Source organism: Melopsittacus undulatus, chromosome 11, assembly GCF_012275295.1.
Source record: "Melopsittacus undulatus isolate bMelUnd1 chromosome 11, bMelUnd1.mat.Z, whole genome shotgun sequence".
NCBI lineage: Eukaryota > Metazoa > Chordata > Aves > Psittaciformes > Psittaculidae > Melopsittacus > Melopsittacus undulatus.
In genome coordinates, this window is record NC_047537.1 from 15857258 (window position 1) to 15878294 (window position 21037).

A 21037-nucleotide genomic window follows, 5' to 3' on the forward strand; every position below is an offset into this window, starting at 1 on the left:
AGAAGTGGTGAATGCCCCATCCCTGGCAGTGTTCAAGGCCAGGCTGGCCAGAGCTTTGGGTAACATGGTCTAGAGTGAGGCATCCCTGCCCATGGCCTGGGGTTGGACCTGGAGGATCTTAAGGTCCTTTCCAACCCAAACCATTCTGGGATTCTACAATCTGACCTTGATGTTCTCTGCTGTTCCTCAGTAAGCTCTTGCCACAGGGCAGACCTTGTAGGCAAGCAGAGGAAGCAGCTGCCTCTGACAAGTTCACAGGCGCACAAACGCAGCAGGATCCTTTTCCATGGATGAAAACAGGTCACCACTGTAGTCCTGCAGCCACTGCAGCCCACAACTGCAGGAGTTGTGTGCCCCTTCCCCTTTAACTCCCAAATGCAGCTTGTGGGCAGCAGGAGGCCACTGATGCACAGGAAACTCCTGGAACAGGGTTCACTGTGTGTGGCCCTACAATGGGAGCATCAGGATTTGTCTAAAGCCCTGTGGCAGCACCTGACAATATCCAGAGATCCCAACTTCCCCTTAAACCAAAGAGCCCTTGCCCAGCACAAGGCCTGTACTTATCTGCTTCCCCACACTAAAAGAACCCAAAAAGGAAATATGGAAAGCCCAAGTTAATATTTATGACTCTTGTATCAGGACATGAGCAATGCTGTCACAGGGAGCTGAGATAAACGGTTCCTCCAGCCCCCATGAGTCATTCCTGGAAGGACTGAAGGCAGCACCAAAGGATTTCATTCTTCACCAGGAAAGAGAAGTTTCATGAGGAATGAAGAGATGACAAAAGCTGCTTTGCTGCTGCAATTCTCCCAGGGAAATGGGGCCAATTACAAACCCTGCCTAGGATTTAGCAGGCGGCTGCTGAGAAACGCATTGATTTGAATGGAGAAAGAAATGAGGTTGGAGAATTATCAGCGATAAAAATAGAAGAGCTTTCCATGCTCAAAACCAAAGTCAATGCAAGTGTCTGTTGCGCTTAATCCTTATCAACACTGAGTTGTAGAGCTGGAGATACAGGTCCATCACCCTGAGGATCACAGGGACTATCCAGGGCTCAAACCCAGCTCTCTGTCTTGCTGTGGGGAGTTTCAGCCTCATCTTGCAGCAATGGAGCTTTTGCTTTTTCTGCCTGTGATTGCCTGAGCTCCCTTGTTCTTTAGCACTACATGCAAGTGGATGAGTATGTTTTGGCTTCCAGTTGTATGTAGATTTTGACATGGAGGATTGAGATAATCAGTCACACATCTTATTCCATGCAACAGCAAAGGTGCAGCTCTGTTACACTACTACCCAGTAGCATTTTGATGCTGGTCCCAGGTCTGCAATCCTGCCCCTGGGCCTCCAGCATGTCTCAGAACTGTTCCCATTCACTCCCAGGAAACATTTACCCTTTGGACTGACACATCCAGTTTATTTCCTTGCTAGTTCCCCAACAGAAAGCAAATGCATCTTTGGTGTCCCTACAAAGCAAGGACATCTCTGGAAGGTCTGGGTTTTCATTGGCCTTCATCCACAGCAGAAGGCAGAGGTTTCATTAAGAAAGGCCAACCATTCCCCAAGCCAGACAGCAGCTAAAGCAGGGAATCACTCAAAGTCACCTCCCAACACATACTTCATTAAACAAGGATTATTCCTCAAGGGCACCATCAGATTTCTGGAGCCATGGGAGAGCAGAGAGAAGAATGGAGCTGCCTCCAGCCCCAGGGCTGTGTTAGCAGCCCACACTTCCAGTGCCAGAGAAAACCACTCCATTTCCTTGCAAATAGAGCTCATCAAGAACAATGCTGCCCTGAAGGTTTCCCATCCCTGAGCAATGTTGCACCATCCCATCTGTTCCCTTACATAGAGGGCTCAGACCTGATATCCCTCCAGCATTAAGTACAGAGGGAGCAACATTTTATGTGGGCACTTCCATGCTCCTGTATCCTCCATTGAGGACCTGTTGTCTCCTTGCAGCTTGGAACAGGAGATCTGCTCAATCCACACACTTTTCATCTCCAGTTCATAAAAGAGAAGACAAAAACCTTATTTTCTCAGGTGCTCTAAGCCTGATGCTCCATTTCTTTCCACCACACAGACCCACTGGCAGCTTCTCCATCTGCAGCTATGTCATTTAAATGGAATTATGCCAGCAGCAGGGATCACGCTGTTCCTGTTCTGTAGCCATGCCTTGGGAATGGATGCAAACTTACTTAATACCAAATTCTAACTTCCCTCAGATCTGTCAGTACAGCTCCCTTGGCTTCAGCATCGCTGAAGCGCTCGGTGCAACTGAAAGCAAGATCTAGCACTCTGGAGTTATTAGCGGTGCATGAACAATCTGGATACAATGCCCTTTTAATGCCAGCAGCAGTGATGAAAGTGTAAGAACGGAGCCAGCAGAAGTAGTTTTTCTACTCACGTAGGAGCACAGCTTTCTGCCTCCAGCAGGATCAGCACTAGGGAAGAGCATGTCTGCTCCCGGCTCATCTAACACGCTCTGGATACCAGTCTGTGGATGCTGAGGCCAAGGCAGGACCATCAGCCCATGTAACCCCAGAGCTGCCTCACCACATCCCGTATAAAGAGGTTGGCCATACATACAGGGGTGACCAGGAGCCCAAGAACTTGGGCTCTGCAGCCCCACAGTGCCAATAAGAGAGCTCATTCCCCATGTCCTCAGGGTAGGAAACACCTTCTCATCCCATCTGACCAGCATTTTGTCAGCCAAATGAGGTGTGTGGTTTAATCAAGATGCAAGACCAGTGTGGCCAATACATGCCATGGCATCAGGAGATGAAATTCCCCCCTTAGGGTGGAAGTCATTAGCAGCCTGCACAGTATTTCCTGCTTCAATTGGGCTGATTTTATCCTTCAGACATAGGCTCTCATTGTGCCATTTTTTTTTTTGCCAGATGAAAGTGCTTTTTGTTATCTGGGGAAGTACTTACAGTGTAATTAAGTTGCTCAGTCCTTCTTTTGATAAGAACTAAGCAGATGGAGTTCTCACATTCCCTCCCTCCTAGATATTTCCTTCTACATGCCTTCCAAGCTGCCAATATCCTTCACCCATTAAACAAGCCTGAGACTGAAGCTGTACAGGTGATTCCAGCATCTCTGGCCTTGCCACTGCCCAGAGAGGGAAGAGACCACATCCCGGCCCTTGCCTCCCACCCTGTATCCATTGCTCCTTCCCACCCAGCAGCAAAAGGCAGGGAGACACTTCTCCATCCTCCATCCCCTTGGAGGCTCCTCTATTTCACCCATTCGATAGCAGTGCTGCACACTGTTACTATCGGCCTGCTGCAGGCATCCTGTTACTTCACTGCAAGCTGATAACAGAAGGGTTTCTGTATGTAGGGTTCCCATGGATGTGTAGGTATAATCAAAAGGTTTAACCTTGCCTGTTCCCACCCCAGACCCTGCCAGGCTGGTGGGATTATTGCTAATCCACATCACTTCCACAACCCCTTCCTCCTCATGCTGTCCCCTGTTTGCCAGGCAGTTTGCTGCAGGCATTTCGGAGCTCGCTCAGGAAGAAGCATAAATTCAATCTCATTTTAGGAACTCACCAAGGAAAACCAAAGCAATCTCTTCAGATGCAGTAGGACAGTTATACCTGACTGAAATTGACACTGCCACTATTTCTGCTAGAACTGCTGCTTGCTTAAATCTGCCCATCCCTACAGCTAGTGGCAGCTCTCTGCAAGAGCTGGAACTCCTGAAAGAAGGAAAATAAGGCTTTCAGAAGAAGCACTTCCATTCCCTTCAGGGGCATCACCCTCACTTTCTTAAGTACATCATTCAGAGCACTATGTAGGAAGATAACATCCCAGCCTGTCCCCCATACTCAGTCTAAGCACACCTTTCTGCTTTTAAAGCCTCATAGATGTCCAGGGAAAGATCCATAACACCAGATGAAACATGGAATAAAAGCATTAATTTACCTGCACACTAATGTAAATGACTTCAAAGTCACATCTGAGGCACAGCACAACCCAGGTACCCAGAAATGTGCAGTAGGGGCATAGCTCTTACACTGAATTATGCTCCCTGATGTGCAGCAGCACCACACAAGCAAGCAGCTAGCATAAGAGCCAAGAAACCACTCCAAAATCAAAGAAGGCTGTAGAGAGCCTACTTCCATCATGCCCTCTATCCCCCAGTACACATACACACTGAAGTCTCCACTCTGATTAAAGACAAATACATAGGTACCTTTTTCTCCTAAGACCATCTTAGAGTGATGGCTTTCATACTGATATCTTAGGTCTGATCCCTAGGGGAAGCTGAAGCATCTCTTATAAAAGGCTTGGTGAGCTGCAATAACCACTGGGAAACAAGCTTGCTTTTGGAGTAATAAATGAGAGGCACCTGCCAGCTGCTATTATAAAGCTCATTGCCACCAGGATGACCGATAGCAGCAGATACCAGCATATAAACTACTCCCCAAAGTAGGTAGGAGCTCTTCTAGCTGCCTCCTGCCCATAGAAGTAGGCTACCAACCTTATTTCAATGGTTAGTATAAATTTTATGGGGGAGAGATAAGGAAAGTAGCTTGGTTATTTAGGAAAGCTTTATGGAATAATCATTGTATGTGGAGCAGGACCTGCTGCATTTGAGGCTCACCTGGATGCCTCAGAGCTGCAGCACATACATAGGTGGACTACCCATCTCCTGCAAGTGCTCCATCTCATGTGTTTGCTCCCAACATGTTTTTAGGTAAGTAAACCCATCTTTTTGGGGGTAAGCTGGAAATTATCCTTCAGTGTAAAGCCTTGTTGAGGGGTAAGAAGCAGGTAACTGGCTTTGCAAGCTGGATTCAAATCTGTATGTGACCAGCCAAAAGGTAAGAGTCCTTCGGCACTGAGTGTTTTTCCACTTACACAGCCCTCTCAGTGCAGAAATACAGCACTTCTACAAACCTGTCTTTTTGGTCCAAATGGAATCCAATCATTCAAAATACCATGTACATATTTGAAAGTGCTCAAACTGTAAGATTGAAAAAGAAATGGAATTGGAGCCATTAAATGACTTTGATGTAGCTCAATTTCAAATTCAAGAGTCACTGCTTGGTTGGGGAATGGTCATTGCTGTGCAAGGGTAGGTCAGTCTTTACCATCTATTCAAGGTTCTTCAAGGGATAGGGCTCACCCTACAGGACGCTACAAGTAGTGGGACATCTGGGATGAAGACAAGACATCCCATGAACCCTTTCAGGCTCCCAGCTTGGCTCTAAGCTGCACATCCAACAGGAATGGAGCCCAAAGGGAGCATTAAGGGGGTTTTCAAAATTCATATTGTTGTAAACCTCCTTTCAGCATTCAAGAGATGCTCAGGAGCGAGAGCTGGGTACCTGGTAGTAGTGCAGAAACACAGGGGCTGGCAGGAAGAGATGCATGAAAGTAGTCAGTGATGCAAAGGGGATGCTGTTTGTTTGAAGACGATGACATGAATCCTCCTCAGAGCAGCATGCCAGCCTCTCCAACCCACCCCACACGTGCTTTGCCAGATGCCATGGGCCAGCTTGCAAGCAGCAGTCCAGTTTTCAAATAGCCCAGGGCATAATCACAACCAACCTTCCTTCCCACTCCTCTCCTCAGTGCCTGCTCCGTGCCAGCTGCTGGCTGGAGACTCATCCCTTCCCACCCCATCCGGTACCATGTCAGTGATTAGCTTCCCACAGGCGAAGCAGAAACAAACATCCTTTCTAGCCTGGCATCTAGAGAACAAATCCATGTACTGGTGTGCTGTAATTGAGGCTCTCTCAACCTGTCACCATCACGGTGCTATAGATGGGACTCTGTGTTCATAAAGCTGATTTGCTTGTTGGAGCTGTTAAAACATCCTAATTATTCTAACCCCTTGCTGTAGCACTTGAATTCAAGTGTTTTACTCAGTGTTTACCCAAGCTTAAGAGCCCAGAGGGGAACACATCAGTGCTCCAATGAATCAGTGCAAAGACCTTTGAAATGTAGGCAATGATACAGAAGAAAGTTTAGTGGTCTTGGGGCTGGTGGTGCAGGCACTGAGCAGCTCTTCTTCTTTCCTTAGCACCTTAGTAACTCACTGCTCTCAGCCTCCTCAGAGTTATGGACTCAGCCTTATGAGAAGCACAGCACAAGTTCTTCATCCCATTTGGTTTAAAGCCTGTGTGTGCCCAGAATGGGTAAGGAACAGCCTGCAGCTTCACATGGTAATGAGACACTGTAGAGCAGGTCCTTGATCTCCCAATTCCTTGCTTTAAACAATAGTTCCTCCTCCTCTGTCCCCAGCACAAGCCAAAGACACCCTGACAGTCCGAACAGTCACTTGTGTCTGACCCAAAGGCATGTCCCTACAAAGCATCTCTACACTTTTCCTGACCAAACCCCAGCAGAGACATTTCAAAGTACCTGGTGAGTGCAACCACATTGCAGGAAAAGTATGGAACTTCAGGAAGGAGCCCTGAACCCTAAACACTGAGGCTCCTTTAGCCCAAGGCAGGTATCACAGTGTGAATCTTCCATCTGTTCAAGTGACCTGAGCAGGCTGCCAAGGGAAATTGGGGAAATAAGGAAAGCTTCAGCCATTCTCTCCAGATGGACATAACTCAGCAGTTCTCACAGCCTAGTGCAGTGCATCGTTGAGGTAAGAAAGGCTATTGACTATCTGAATCCATCTCGCTGGATTTGGTGCATGGTTCCTTGGCTTTTCACATGCAATTAGCAATGTATAAATTCCAGTAAATGATTCCAAATAAATCCTTACAGGACTAATAGAGAGCAGATCTAGGAATTCACAGCGGGGTGTTTGAAAGCCTGGGTTCAGCTCATTACTTGGGGCCTTTGCTGCTTCACTATGTACCACAAGACTTCATCATGATACCACATCAGTTTTCCTGCTGCAGAGCATACCCCCAGAGTTGTACTGTAGTCTATGGACAGTCACAAGAAGGCAAATTCTACCACAAAGTTATCAGAAGAGAGAAGGGGAAATTAAAGCTCCTGCATTTCTCAGCCATCAGAAGGCAGCCAGTGATGCCATAGATGCCAGTGAACCCCCAGCACACACACACTGGTTATGTATAGGTATAAACTACTTAATCCACAAAGTCATGTCCTCAAAGACAGTTGTGTTTGGGTTTTTCTCCTTTAAAAACCTTCTCCTTACACATCCCAAATCCAACCCTGATTGGTGACAATAGAGATTTAGCCCAGAAACCTTCCTCTTTTGGGACAAAATTCTCTTTCCATTGCCCTGCCCAGACTCCCAGCTGTAACATGCTGAAGGCATCACAAGCATCCTAACACAGCAAAGAATTGGCCAAAACCTCCTAGGTGAGGCTAGAAAACAGGCTGATCCCACACCTCCAGACAAGCCGTAACATCAGACACTGTTATCTGCTTTTCATCCAAACCCATATACTTTAGTGTGTATTTAAGGTCTGCCAAACCCTGTTGAAATTGATTGCCAAACCCTCCCTTCTTATTTTACTACTATAAGACATTGAACTTGTCTATATGATGCTCTAGCAGCTTGGAGAAGGGATATTTTCCACTTGAATATAATTAATAATAATTAGTAATTGCATGTAGAACTGCAGCTAGCCTGTGATAACAGGTTTGTTGAGAAGCGATGATATGAACATAGCTCAGAGCTAAGCAATTGTGATAACACCACATGTATTGCAACACAGAGGAACTGCAGCACTTGCCAGGTTTAAGGAGTCTGTAACACCCTTTTCTATCCCAAATCACACAGAGCACCTACACACAAAACCTCCTGGTATCAGGATGTGCTCCATGGGTTGTAGTGAAGTTAAAGTGGATGGGACATGTTACCTGTTTCAGGAACTCTTTTCCAAGTGGTACCATTTGTTGGTACATAGATAAAGCCTGAGCCAAGAACAGCTGAGGCACAGCTGGTTTCTGCACAGTTATTAGTGTATTTCCAAACACAATGCCAGGAGTTGTTAACACGGGGATTAAAGCAGGTAGTGGTACCTGGCAGAGCTGCTTAGCTCACACAGTGCACGATTCCCTCCTGGCTGTGTCTTGCACATAACATGAAACTAGGAAAACAATCCCAAGGCCACAGCCAGGGATTTTCAGGGCCCTTCCAGGTCTTCCAAAGCCAGAGTGTGACACAGTAATGCTTTTTTGTTCCATTAGAGACATTCACCTTTCAAAAGACCTGCTGTAGCAATGATACTTTCACTGAAATGGTATTGATGCCCAGGCAGGTAGCCATGGGCTCTGCCTCAGCTCACCCACAGAAGAGGTGATTTTCCATCAGATTTAGACTTTCCAGCTCAGATAAATCCCTCTGGCAGTTTCTTTTCCTGTCGTTTGACTGATTTGTTTGTATTGTTTGGCTGCCATGGTAAAAGTGGTGTTGGTCATGGAGAAGCTGTTCACACCTCTGCCACAATGTCACTGCATCACCTCCTCATGCAAAGCTCCTCCCTTGCAGGCACCCAAGGCAAGAATTTAGAGCAGTCCATGGGAAGAACAGGAATGGGATGTCATGGTAACCTCCTGGCCTCACTACCACTGGGTCTCAGCTATGGGGAGCTATGTGGATGCCCATCCAGTCACCACTACGTGCTTTTTTTACTCATAAGATGACTAAATGAGGTGTGCTTTGGCTTTATTTGCTTGTGGCTTTTTGAGTGGGGTTTTGTTCGTTTTCAGTTTCCGTCTGGGGAAACTTGGGACTCAGGAAACGAAGCTGAAAAACTAAATGCGTTTGAGCGAAGTTTGACTGTTCGGGAGCAGATGGGGCGAAGCGGCTTCACAAACGCGTGTGCGCGGCTCTTCGCAGCAATACGGCGGCGCGGCCGGAGGTTTACGGTACCGATGTCTCCTAGCAGCCGCGACGCGCAGCGCACGGGGATGGGGGGGAGCCGGCAGCCCGGCCAGGGCAGGTAAGCGGGGTCGTGGCTCCGGCATCCCCGGTGCTGGCACCACCGGCGGTGTGTGTTGGGGTACCGGGGCACGGGACGGGCTTAGAGGTGATGCTGCCCTTCCCCGGTGTCAGGTAGAAAACGGTGGACACAAAGCCTTGCACCTAGGGCAGCCAGACCTGCGGGGTGTCACGTTTGGGGTGCTGGCGCAGGGGTGGTTGTCCCTGCAGTGATTTTGTTATATTGTTATAACAACTGGTATATTGTATTATTATTATATATAATATATACTATATATATTATATATATTATTATTAATAAGGATACAATATTATATACAATATAATATTATATATAGTATATATGTATATTACATTATATATAATATACATATAATATAGTTATTTTTATATATCTTGTGATAGGAAAGGCAGATTCAGCCTTGCTGAGGCTGTGCTGATGTTTTAGTTCTTAAGTAGTTCTTACTCTAAACCAAGGACATTTTAGTTTCATGCCCTGCCAGTGAGGAGGGGCACAAAGAGCTGGGAGGGAGCAGAGCCAGGACACCTGACCCAAATTAACCGAAGGGATATTCCATACCATAGAGCATCATGCCCAGCATAATTTATTTGATACTTAACACACTATTCTAACTTCTACAATCCCATAATTCAGCTCTCAGATGCCTACTGTAAGGTTTGATTCTTTGGTTAATTCTTCCACAGGCACATGTAGATGGATAACCTACTGAATCTCCAAGAAGCTTCAAAGAATAGAGCTGTCCTAGACCTTGGATTCGATTCCCACTATGCTCTTAAAAGTGAAACCTCATCTACAAGAACTGGCTGGCTTGATATAACGGGTAGCAGTATCTGAGTATTTAATAGTGGGGGGAAACTATATGGATTGTCCTGCAGGACCCAGGGGGTTTCCAGCATCTTCCTTTGAATGGTGCAGTATCAAAGGGACTAGCAGAAAAGCTACATTAAGCTCAATCAACTCTTGCAGTGCATTACTAACATTAGTGCTCTCAGTAGGCACCAAAGCTCAAGCATTTACGAGACTAAACTCCTGTCTTCTAGGTGGTCAGAACACTGAATGCCTCATCCAGGAGGGTCCTGATACAGAGAACAACTCACCTATTATACCCATAGCTGACCAAGATGTCATCAAGGTTCCTAGATCTCTCCACTTGCCCTCTACTGTCAACCCACCCAAGGACTTAATCCGCTGCCTGCCCCCTCATCTGTCCATGTACATCCTGGGTAAAGCTGCTCTGATTTTGGTTTCCCCAAAGGGTAATGAATGGTGTCCGATGTGCTCAATATGTGCCTTGAATTCCTTAGGGTTTTTGGATCAGAAATCCCTCGCTTCATGTGCTGCTGTGAGCAGATGCTGGGAATACCTGGCCACAGAAGTCAAGAGGGAACGTGAATGTCATAGTGTAATACAGGAGAACATCGTGTATTTGCAGGTATGATGCATGGGCTTCTGCTGTTGTTACACACTTTAAAACTTGGTGTTTTTTCTGTTACTGCCCAAGCCATTGGATGGAGCTGCTTTTGCTAGAGGTTATCTTTCACTCTGCCTTGTTCCTTCTTCCTCTCCCTGCAGAGCTAAGGCAGAGGAGATACTCAGAGTGTCACAAGTGATCACAACAGAATAGCTTTTACTGACTTTGAGAGGCTGTGACTCTAAAAATGGATTAAAACATTCCTGTAAACAGAAAGAGTTTGGTCACAAATGCAAGTACTGGATTTCCAGGAGCTAGTGGGAACTGGGCAGAGCTACAATGGCTCCCTGAAGCACCTCAAAAGTTAGCTTTATTTGCTCCCCATAGGAAGATGGGAACGCTGGGTTTCCCTGTGAGAAATCAGAGCTGGTGGCTGGGACACAATAAAGCAGAACTTTTAGGAAAGGTTTGTTCTGGTTAGTACAGATCTGCCACACACCAAGCTAAGTGTGATGATAAACCCCTAGAGAGACCACAGAAATCTCAGCTCTGTGCTAGCCTTAAAAGAAGGCTGAACAGAAGGTTTTACACAGTAAAAACGAGTCCTAAATATTGATAAAGGTGATTTGAGAGCCTCTCATCTCAGTGGGTTTGGATTCTGAATCAACTGAGTGCTTGCCAAAGGCAAGATGCAACTTATTAAAAGCTTAAGACTAGAGTGTGGAGACAAATGGAAAGTAATTATTTTACCCAGAAGTTAAATCTACCAATAAAGTGAATGCAAGCCAGATCACTTACACAACAGCAACAAGCCAGTGTATGCAGCTCTGCTTTGCATGTAGCATCCAATGGAAGCACCGACACATGAGTAGCATCCATTGCATATGTGCACTCTGTAGTAACGGTGTTGTCTCTGCTGGTTTATTCCAGGGCTTGCGCCCAAGAGGAGCTGTTTCAAACTATGCTAAAACAGTCAAAGTGGCAATTCCACAGTTAAATGAAGAGGGTGATGTCATTGAAGCCAAAAGCACTGATCAGCAAAGTAAAACGAGGGTATGTTGGGAATTGTTGATCTTCCGTGAATCCTGCATTTCAGTATTTGGGGAGGAAGGCAGTGGCTTTGGAAGACAGGATAGTGAACTTGGAGTTGCTTTGCTCTCCTCCAGCTCCTGCTCCTGGTTTGTCCCATCATGAGCAATTCACAAGGACCAGTGCTTGCTAAGCACCTTCTTGCATCCCTGAACTCCTGCCTTGTCCTAATGCATCCCCCACTGCACAGCCTCAAAGATGGGGTGCTGGCACAGCTAGGCAGCATCATAAGGATGCAGCCTTTTTCCCAAAGAACAAAGGGTGCAGCAGCTGGGTCTTCCTCTTTTGTCACAGACCATGGCATGGGAACAACCCTCCTTTCTGCGCTAACCAGATGTTTGTGCACTCTGGGTGCTCCTTACCAACACTTTCTGTCTCTGGTCTCATCGTTACAGTATGGACAAGCTGATGTGTTTAATATGATGGAATAAGACTGCATTCCTCTTCCCTGAGTTACTCTCCTATTTTCCTTTTCATTAGGAGAAGGGAAACAATCTGCAGGAAACCTATAAAGGTCTGAGAACTGACACAATCCAGCTGGAAGAGAGAAATGTCTTCTGTGGCTCCTACAATATCCATATCCTCATGGACCAGTGAGTAAACTGCCTGGCTGTAGGGCTGAACAGCAGCTTCTGAAAACCTGTCCCATTTCTGTGACCCTTATGTGAGAATGGATGGTTGGAAAAGGGTCTCTCAGCATCAGTGTTAACAAGTCTTAAGTATCAAATCCAGGTTTTATGCAGATACCAGAAATGTTAGTGATTTACAGTGTATCACAAGGGATATGGGGCCAGGAGGAGCCCTCTCCCTTCTTTAAGCCTACCCTCTGGATGCAAACTTGGATATGCAGAACTAGGGACCTTGGTTGTTGTGCCTGCAAAAGATACACCACTTAAATGTATTGTCCATTGGGTTGTTCAGTGAGGACCACTAAGCATCAGCCCTTGATCTGTTGTACTCATCTCAGTCACTGTTTCTTATCCAGATCAGACCAAAGCAGAGTAATCCATTACAGTGGTGGAAACTTGGTAGCTGTTGCCTCTGCAGATCGAAAAGTGAGGTTTGTTGGAATGCCAGGAATAAAGAAACTGCCTCCTCTGCTCTCTGGCCATGCCGGGACCATCAAAGCACTCTATCTCAATGAGAAGAAGGGGTTTCTTCTCAGCGCAAGCTTCGATCTCAGCATCAGGTGAGCACTGCTGGGACTGTGCCATGGGGCACCAGCCCTTGGGCTAGGAAATGTGAAACTTTAATCCTCCCACTCCAGTCTTTAGGAATTCTTCTTCCACCGCTTTTCATTAGAGTAATGAAGAAAGGACGGGATGTATAGAAACACATGCCCCACTCACACAGCACAGCTTCCATTTCCCTATTCCACCCACTACTGAGTGATAAGAAAGGAAAATAGAGGGAAGCATGGGCTTTCTTACAGTACCTTAAAACACCAGGTATGTTTTAAATTAGCCCTTGCAGGGAGATTCTGACCTTGCTAACGTCAGCATCAAGTTCAGGGAGGCTGGGTTTCTCCATGTCATTCCAGAAGGCCTGTTGTGCTAAGCAGGCTCAACAGCCTGGTACCTGCTGTACAGCTGCTTCTTTCCAGGTATTGCACTCTGAAACAAGGGCTGGAGATGATCAGCTCTCACATTTATCACTAATCCTGACAGTATCATGATGAGAGGTGAAAAGCAAAGCAGTAGGTTGGCTCTGCATGGCAATTACACAGCTTCATCACAGGCAGCATCTAACAGAAGGTTTTACACTCATTTGGGCTCTGTCCTCCCTGCTCCAAAAGGGCTGTTTGTGTGAGCCTGGGTTTGAGCTCTCTAGGTAAAGTCAATAGCAATCATCTTGGCACTAGGCAGTAAATAAACAGCTTTATCTTGTAAAGCTCTGCTCTTTAAGGTTAATTGAATGTAACCATGCCAAAGTTGAAAACTAGCCACGTTTCCAGGCCGTTTAGAGGCTGAAGAACACAGTATATGGGTAAAAACTTAATGCTAAGCCTGAATGGATCATTCCAAATCCTCTGATATGTTGGTAAAATGACTCCTGAGTTTAATCCTGTGTTTATGGAAGAAGAGCTGGGCCTATTAAATAGGAAATAATTAAAAGATGAATTAGCTGTTAATTAAGTTAATTACCATATTCCCTTTTTGATTGGTCCTTTGTAGATGCTGGAATCTATACAGTGGTAGTTGTGTGAAAACCTTCAATGGCCACTGTGGGACAATCACCTGCTTGGATCTACATGAAGAGCAGTTTGTGTCAGGAGCCAAGGATGGGATGGTGAAAGGTGAGAGCCAAGACTAGGACCTTCCCAGACAAAGGCAAACAGCAGCAAACAAGGGTCAGAGTACATGGGAGGTGTGAGGAGTGTGACACATGCAGTGTGTGGGTATGAAACTAAACCTATAAATCAGAGGGTGAATTTTAGTGCCTCATTCTTCCTTCCAGAACAGCCTAAGCTGTGGACATAGGCTCACACAAGGTCTCTGATTGTGTCATTGAATAAATTCTCATTGTTTCTGCTTCCGTTCAGTTCTGTGGCTATAGGGCTGGACCATCTTTTGGGCAAGTAATACTAGCTTTCAGCTTTGCCAGTTGTTCTGCTTATAGAGTAAGGATGAAAAAGTTGTGTTATTTTGCTGAACTTTGCATTTAAAATGTTTCTGCCATGCAATTATACTTTTTAAGTCAATAGTTGGCTCCATGCAGAGCTGCAGCTACAACATATAGCTGTAATTCCAATAGTATCTTTTAATTCATGTTGTACCCAGCAAAACTTATCATTGGACACATGCATTTAATACTTTTCCCCTTTGTCCCTAACAGTGTGGAGCCTGCAGAGTGGGAAATGTGTCAAGACTCTGAAGCACAATAGTGCTGTTGGGGTGGTTAAAATGAACGGCACCCATATTGTCAGTGGGTCTGACCGAGGGCTGGTGAAGGTCTGGAGAGCTGATACTGGTGCTCTGATCAAAGTAAGTGTTTTCTTAGGTGGATAATTTTGTGCTAAATGGTCAAAAATCTTCCATGCTAGTTTATCATAGCCTCTTGCTTTTGTCAAAGACTTTAGACTGTTTTTAGTTTTGGGAATTTCATAAACTGATAGAACTATCCATGAATTGCAGAACTACTTATTAGCAAATAGTCAATTTTAACCAAGGGCTTGATTTGCTTTGCTTAACCCACATCATTGCTTGTTCTCTGAAGATAAATCAATCTCTGCTCATGCAGAAACATTCAGAACCTACGAAGAGAGTGGGAGGGCTTGTCTAACAGCTCTTGGGGTCAGAGGTACGATGGGTTAGCCCAAAACATGAGATTTGCTCTCAGAACCAGTTTATAATGCTGAAGCAGCTGGATAGATACTCTGCAAGGGGAAGATTGAGGGTGGAGTCTGCTAATTACTTTAGCATGTGTCCAGAATCAGTGTTAGTTCACATCTGAAAGGAGTGAAGCTCTTTCTACATGTGGGGAAGAGTTGCAAATTGCAAGATATCCCAGCTCTGGCTGAGCTAAGCTTGCAGTTGCATTCCACTATAGCCAGGGCAGTCCACTCTCTTCTCTCCTGGGTTAACAATCAAGAGATCACAAAGGTCTCAGTGCATTAACATCTATTTAATGTAATAAAGATAGAAAATCGATGTTAATTCCATGCTAGGAAGCCCAGAACACTTATGAATGATTATAAAACTAACACAGTCATCCATAGCGTGTATTGGTATAACAACACCCAATAAAACTACAATACAGTATATAAGGCTGTTTTTTCTTGGTATGCTTACATCCAGATTGCTGACAGTATTGCACCTATTTCTATTTCTTTGCAGGTATTGGAAGGGCACCAAGGCCCAGTTAAGTGCTTGTCCTTTGATGAGTGGCATTTAGTCACAGGAAGCACTGACAGATATGTCCTGGGATGGAGCATGCTGGGAAAACTTAAGAGATGCCTCGTAGCTTTCCGCCACCCTAAGTAGGAATCAGATGTGTTTCAAGTTGTATTCAACAGTCTACTAAATTTGTTCCCTTATAGGAACACAAAATGTCTTAACTATCAGTCCTAGTATTTGAAATATCCTTGTTTTCAGCAGTCTTCATCTTAAAACCAGTGTCAGGCATACATGGTCACAACCAGCATGTGTCAGTTAAGACTTTTAACAACCTAAAATGCAAATATACAATCACTTGCTCACAAGCAGGGATGATGTAAGACTGACAGTGCATAGTCCATTATTTTGAGGATCCCAACCTGTATACAACAGGGTATCACACTATCATTTACTTTCCTAGACATAAAAATGAAATCTGAAATGCAGCAGATGGCTATAACTGGACTGGTTGCTATGAGAGTATGATGGTTTGGTTGGTTTGGACAATGAAGTGATTATGAAGGACTTCACTATTAGACCTCTTATATATCTTGATCAGCTCCTCTGCTTAGCCTGTTCATGGAGGCAGACTTTGTATCTCCGCCAAGACAAGAGGTATTTGATGGTGTCTCCTTGTGAAAGGATGGTGATGTGCTGTGTTTTTCAGTGAAGTCCTGTCTCTGGAGTTCCTCTATCTCAGAGTCCTCAGCGGTTGTGCTGATGGAAAGATCCGTATATTTAACTACTTGACTGGAATCTGCCTGAAAGTGTTGGTGACCAATATCAAAGGGGATCCCGTATCTTCTTTCTGTATCGGAGGAAACAGGTTGGTGACAACTGCTGCCATCAGTCTCTGAACCAAATTAGGTAGATTTCATGGTAGTGTAAGGAGTTCTGTATTTTTTCCTTTTACTGTCCTTCTCACAAGTAAGTTTTAAAGGGGTTTACTGCTTATTGGCTGCTTTAATAATCTGGTTTTTATAACAATGGCTGAAAAGAGATTTTCTTAGTCCACTCAGCAATGTACCATTTCCTGTTTCTCTAAAACTTGCAATATAGATGCAACCATAAAGCTGAACTCTGAGCCCAGATTCCTTAAGAGGCAGGAGAATCAAGCCAAGGCTTGACAAAGCCTTTGCCTGTACCTGACCTACTGCCTCTTTATAAAAGCCAATAATGGAAAATCCTTCCAGGTTCTTTCACTTCTGGACCTCTAAACTTAAAGGGAGTTCCCTGCTTCTGTGTAAGCTATAACTAGAACTCTGGTGTGTCATCAGTGCTGTTTTGGACACGATTCTAAACCACAGCAATATATGGGCTGCTATGAAGAAAACTAACTCCATCCCAACCAGACCCAGTACACCCCTCCAATTTAGGTTTAAATGTCCCTAATGACATGGCATCCCCCGTTTCTTTTGGCATTGCACTGATCTAGCTCAGCTTGCTGTTGGCAATTTTCATCCTCATTATTTTAAAACTAATTTTGCCATAAAGTGTAGTGAAAAGAGCCCCACAGAGCTCATACAGAACATGAGTTAAAAGTGTACAGCATCTGACTGAAGTGAGGAATTGCTATTGCTCCCTTAGAAGAGTGATGGCTGTCTTGGATCTGTTTAAGGGTTTTGAATTGCACAGAAGCAAATGGTACCCTTCGGTAGTAACTGCTCTGTTAATGTTATCTGTGCTCTTATGGGCTTTTCCCTCCCTTCTCCAGGATGGTGATCAATTTGTCAAGTAAACTGTTGCTGCTTGAGTTTGAAGAGACCAGGTGGGACTATACCTTAGATGCTGACAGAAAGGTGGTGAGGAAGAAAAAACAGGACAAAAGGACTTCACGCAGGATATCTGTTCTGCGAGTGAAGCGCCACAGTGTCAGTCAGCAGCGCCGACCTTCCTGGGAGAGAATAGACCTTGATCTGCATAACTTCCAGCCACCTAAAAGCTCTGGAACATCTCCAAGTATTACACACAGCCTCTGTAATACACTGCTATTCTCTAAAATGAGTTAGAAATCATTTCAAGTAGTCACTGCCTTTCATCCTAACACTGCTTTTCTTGAAGTGCAGTGTGGTAGACGTGCTGATGTGTTTCCATGGTTCTGTTGATTTTAGGCTTTTGTAAAACCTTTGTACCCTTTGAGAAAGGTCTGCTATAAATTCAACGTGTTTGTCAAAACAGGCAGTGTCATTTTCCAGCCGAGTAATAGAGAAATCAGTAGTATTCGTTCTTACAGCTGGTGTGCATGGAAACATGCTGCTGATTCAGTGCCTGAATTCTTTATTAATAAAGACTGCAGAAAGTCATAGCACACCTGCATTTGGCATCTGCCATCAGCATGAACTGCAGCTGCACATAAACAGACACCTTTTACATTATAACAATGATGTTCTTTATTTTTAAATCAGAGTTAGTTGATACAGGATGGATCATGAATCTTTCAGCTCTATAAGCAGTATGTTGCAGATAAACTGATGGGTTAAAGTTTTCATGCTTTTAAAGCCATCAGCTGTTAATGTCATTGGTGCAGCTCTGCTTGGTAAAAGATGCACAGTTTGTAGAAACAGGAAACAAATAGGAACTGCACTATAATTTTAGTGGCAAATATTATGGGTTGTGTATACATAATATTCTTTAAAATCACTGCTGCCATCTTTGGATTGTGTGGTTTTCTGCTGATCAAATATCTTTGTTTTTCTTTCTAATACCTAGACCTTTAGAAGCTGTGATAAGAGGCAAAGCAGTGATTGAGGCCTTGACATCCCATCAGTTATGCTGATTTCCTCAAACAAGTTCCACATCAGCAGAGTTTAGAGATGACTTACTCTTCTGTTTTCTAGCTCCCTGGTATGAATTGATGACACCAGCAGCTCACCAGCAACAGCAGCCTTTTCACACTCAGGCAGAGCAGCAGAAAAAGCTTTTCATCTCTTGCACCACACAAGCCCCGGAAAAGTCAGAGAGAGAATATTCTGCAAGGATCCTGGCAGATGATGGTAAGAACAGAAGCATCCTGCGGAAGCTGCTTTAGATCAAGCAAAGAAACAGAGGCTCTAAGCTCTAGCTATAAGGCTTTGCTCTCTGCTATTTAGGGGTTTTTATTGTATCTTTATTCTATTTTTGATTGCTTTATCAGGTGTAGGAGAATTCTGCATGAAACTTATTCAAGTCATTGGTGTTCAATCAATAGCAGTAACTCAGAAAACTGGTTTTAAAAAAAAACCTGTATGTAAATTGTCTCAGCTAGCAAAATGCTGCAACCTGAAACTTGAAATAGTCCTGAGATCTGTCTGTGGCATATGGCGTGTGTCTCCTTAAGGTAGCTTTTCTCAGGTCTTAGATTTAGAATCTGTTGGGATCTCTAACACAGACTCTGGTATCAACTGGTATCTGTACCAATTGCAAGTCCCTAACCCTAAGCTCCTGGTGTTTGTAACTAAGCTGCAAGGTCATATGTATGTGCGGATTAAACAGTTCTAAATCCTGTGAATGAGGAGCAAGCAGTGATTTCCATTAGCTTGTTGTGCTTTGTATTCTGCTTTCTGCACTGCAACTTAATGCTCTCTAAAACACATTCCTAGAGGGCAGACCTTTCAGTTAACCAGTCTAGAAAAACACAGTTGTACTGCAATGCAATGATACACAAACAGTGTGACACTGCAAAGTGACAAATGAATTGCTATGGCAAGGCCATGGGACTAAGTGTCTTACTCTGTGTTGCAATCCTCATCTAATTCTTAGTCAAGGGCATAATTGCACTATCCATCCTGACGTGTCTGTCATACAGCACAACTCCCTCCCTATATCCCTTGAGAGAGCAAAGTTAGGCTATGAAGCATGTCTTGTGATTTCAAATTCAAATGCATCTCTGAGTAGTAAGGGTTCAAGTGGTTTTCAGATGCTGGCTATGCCAAAGATTTCTATTGGGAACTGACTTGTCTTGAAGCCTTTTCCCAAAGCAGACTGTAGGACAAGGAAGGGGTGTATGGAAAGAGGTGGTGAGGAACCTAATTCCTTTCAGAAACCATTGTTTCTAACAAGATGGAAACTGAACCAGCCACAAAGCGCAATGTATGTTAGAATCTGACTTCAGTTTGCCCCATACAGGCTCTGACAAGGAACACTTTTCAGTTAATTGAGACAGAATTACCTCTGGCAGTGTTACTAGTGAGGCCAAGGATGAGTTAACTGAAATGGGCACCATTGGCTTGTAGCTTCCTATGCTACCTGTTCTGTAGATAAACTTGGACTGTCCATACGCACGTCAATTCAGCACTCGTTCCTGGTCTTATTTTGAGTACTACCCTGCCAACAATGATCACAAAACCCATCCTCAACTCCAAATGTATTGTTTTGGTTTTGTAAACAGATGGCAAATCTGAACATGGCTCTGACAAGGCAGAAGCTACTTTGCAGCATGAAAGGAAGAAAGACTCAAGATATACAATGTCCCGTTACAAGTTCCTCTTAAGGGTCGGCATGCTGCAGAACACCTGCAAGCCAGCCCTGGACAACTCCAGCACTGAGAATGATGTGAAAGTCAGAGAAGCATTGGAACCTCCTCTAGAACATCAGTACCCTGCAAAGGTACAGAAATACAAAACTCCTCTGCCACCCAAAAGGGATCAGACAGCGTTGCTCCAGCGTGCAAGACTGCACAGTGATTCCATGGCTGTGAGAATTGTTTCTGTCCCCTTTGAAACCAAAATGCTGCAGCTCAAGCTGAAAAACTCTTTGTACCGACCCACTGTGAATTCCTCCATCCCTGCTCCTTCTGTGGTACATCCCAAGACTTGTGATTTGCTGCAGGAAAAGAAAGCTCACAGTGGTGGTGGTAAAGCCGTTTCTTTTGCAGCAGAAGAGGTTCACGTCGCCAGTCCTTTTGCGGCTTCTTCTCAACTGATCAAATCAACACGAGTGATCATTGCACAAATGAAAAACAAAGCATTTTCAATGAGAAGAAAGTCCTTCTGTCCATATGCTGCAAGCCCCTCCGGGAGTGATGGGGAGTTCAGGCTCCTGACAGCGAAACAGAAGGAGGCGTATGAGGCAGCTGCTATAGCACAGTATCAGGCACACCAGGAAAAGCTCAGAGAAGAACAGGAAAGAGCACGCAAGAAGGCATGGTTAAGGAAAATTAAAGGCTTACCTATAGATTCTTTTACTGGGGAGGGGAAAATACATGCTCCTGAGCTTGGGTTTAATACATTTCTTTGAGCATAAGAGATTATCTCCACTGTAAATTTTTCCAGTGTTATTGGTGTACATTCAGCTGTTTCTCAAGGCAGCGAAAGGCCAGAGTCCTCTCCTAGATGCTAGACCTGCTGTTACTACAACCACAGCACTGTTTGACATGCATACAGCTCAACATATGCTGCAACTCTGACTAATAATAACAAAAATCTTATTAGAGTTCATGTGGATTGATCAGATTTATAAGCTGAAGAAGTGTGGACTGAAAACTGGCTGAGGAGTTGATCTGAGAGGGTGGTGACCTCAGCATGAGTCTACTGGGAGGCCAGTAATTAGTGGTGTAGTACAGGGGTTGATACTGGGCCTGATTTTAACATCTTTAATTGATGATATGGATGACGATGATGCCGATGACACTGAAGTGGGGGGGTGGCTGATGCACCAGCTTGTTGCTGCTGTCTAGAGGGACATGGAGGGGTTCAGCAAGGGGAAATGCCAAGTGCTGCCCCTGGGGGAGGAACAGCCCCAGGCACCTGGATGTGCTGGGGCCACATAGCTGGAAAG

General features: G+C 44.8%; 1 protein-coding gene across 1 annotated transcript; it reads left to right on the forward strand.

The window, feature by feature from the left end:
- The first annotated feature begins 8819 nt into the window (after nt 1-8819).
- On the forward strand, nt 8820-20497 carry FBXW10B (F-box and WD repeat domain containing 10B). The gene is made up of 12 exons (XM_034067772.1): nt 8820-8883; nt 9949-10131; nt 10213-10340; nt 11250-11372; nt 11889-12001; nt 12394-12597; nt 13583-13704; nt 14244-14392; nt 15245-15387; nt 15951-16109; nt 16998-17158; nt 19650-20497. The coding sequence occupies exons 1-12, from the start codon at nt 8820-8822 to the stop codon at nt 20495-20497; spliced, it is 2397 nt and encodes a 798-aa protein (XP_033923663.1).
- The last annotated feature ends 540 nt before the right edge of the window (nt 20498-21037 follow it).

Excerpts from the sequence above, each read along its gene's own strand:
- FBXW10B (XM_034067772.1), top strand. The coding sequence starts at position 8,820 with ATGTCTCCTAGCAGCCGCGACGCGCAGCGCACGGGGATGGGGGGGAGC. Across the intron at positions 10,132-10,212 it reads TCTGTCCATGTACATCCTGG|GGTTTTTGGATCAGAAATCC; the intron begins GTAAAGCTGCTC and ends TGAATTCCTTAG. Across the intron at positions 15,388-15,950 it reads GTAGCTTTCCGCCACCCTAA|TGAAGTCCTGTCTCTGGAGT; the intron begins GTAGGAATCAGA and ends TGTGTTTTTCAG.